The sequence below is a fragment of the Trichechus manatus genome, unplaced genomic scaffold (assembly GCF_000243295.1).
Source record: "Trichechus manatus latirostris isolate Lorelei unplaced genomic scaffold, TriManLat1.0 scaffold00125, whole genome shotgun sequence".
NCBI lineage: Eukaryota > Metazoa > Chordata > Mammalia > Sirenia > Trichechidae > Trichechus > Trichechus manatus.
Genome location: NW_004444061.1, coordinates 574,324 through 575,660, shown reverse-complemented (window position 1 = coordinate 575,660; position 1,337 = coordinate 574,324). Strand labels below are relative to the sequence as shown.

General features: G+C 30.9%; 1 protein-coding gene across 1 annotated transcript in view; it reads left to right on the top strand.

Annotated features, from left to right (window-relative positions):
• Window positions 1-1,337, top strand: part of ACSS3 (acyl-CoA synthetase short chain family member 3) — a 215,654-nt gene that overhangs the window by 41,595 nt on the left and 172,722 nt on the right. The window contains exon 2 of the mRNA XM_004384637.1: window positions 968-1,112. Coding sequence (XP_004384694.1) covers window positions 968-1,112 — 145 coding nt within the window. The remainder of the gene's footprint in view (window positions 1-967; window positions 1,113-1,337) is intronic.

Sequence of the window (1,337 nt, the reverse complement as noted above, 5' to 3'; positions counted from 1 at the left end):
ATACACTAAAACATCTTTAACATGATATAATAATAATAATAATGTTTTGATATGCATCACAAAGTAGCACCCATTTGTTATTACGAACCACTGTATGTACCTTGAATTTTTAATGTAATAGGCTTTATGGAGGTTGGTTCATAATTATGGGTTATACATAAGTCAGATGTTCGTAACTCAGGGACTGTCAGTGTATAATATGGTGCTCGCACAATGTCAGAATGACATAACGTCCTATTTCACAGAATGTAATGTGGATGTTAAGTGATGCATGACTGTATTTCCTCAAAAAGTATCTCTATGTATCTACATGTTGTCTGTTTTTTAAAAGAGAGGCGTGGATCAATTAAAAGATGAAGAGTACTAAATTGCAAAGGATTTTTTAAGAATTAAAATTTTATGTGCACGTTCATTCTTTATTCAAATTATGAAGCATTTCAAACATGCAGAAAAGAGCTTATCCTTTATGCAATTTGAGGCATCACTTTTAATTGAAACAAAAATTATATACTTAGCTACTCTATGAAAGAATTGAATTTTCCAGTAGGTTTGTCATTTTATTGCTGGTCACCAAACTTAAATCATATATCTACTCTTTGCGTTATTAGCCTAATGCCTAAGTGCTGCACTTATGTATAATTTATGGCATTAATGTAAACTAGATTAGTTTGGCACTCTGTACTCTGGTTTCATCCTAAGCAATAAAATCCATGAAGTTGTCAGCTTGATGTGATGGAAGTATTTTTTTTCTAATACACATCAAAATAGATACATATTTATTAAAATAAAGATGTTCACTTCTGTACCATCTTAAATATCTAGTATACAACCATCCTTACCTGGTATAGCACACACTGGGAAACACTGTCTTAAGGCCAGCTCTGCCATACAAAATTATAGGAACCTAATTAAGAAATGATATATTTTGAAAAGAATCATTCACTTTTATTATCCACTTATTTTTCAGGTTTGTGGAAGGAATGCTTAACATTTGTTACAATGCCGTTGATCGTCATATTGAAAGTGGTAACGGAGAGAAGATTGCCATCATCTATGACAGTCCTGTTACAAATACTAAAGCAACTATTACCTATAAAGAAGTCCTGGAGCAGGTAACATCATAAACTTTCTCTATAATTTGGCAATCATATTAAGTTATTTAAATGACATTCATTCTTATTATATAACATTTAATTATGTTAATTCATTGAAATACTTCAACCTGCTTTTTTTTTGGCGTACATTGGAAATGAATAGTGGTATAACTCTTTTAGACTGTTTTTATCCTTTTAATTTATATTTCACAGCATTGAAAGTTATTCATTTTACAGGGGGCG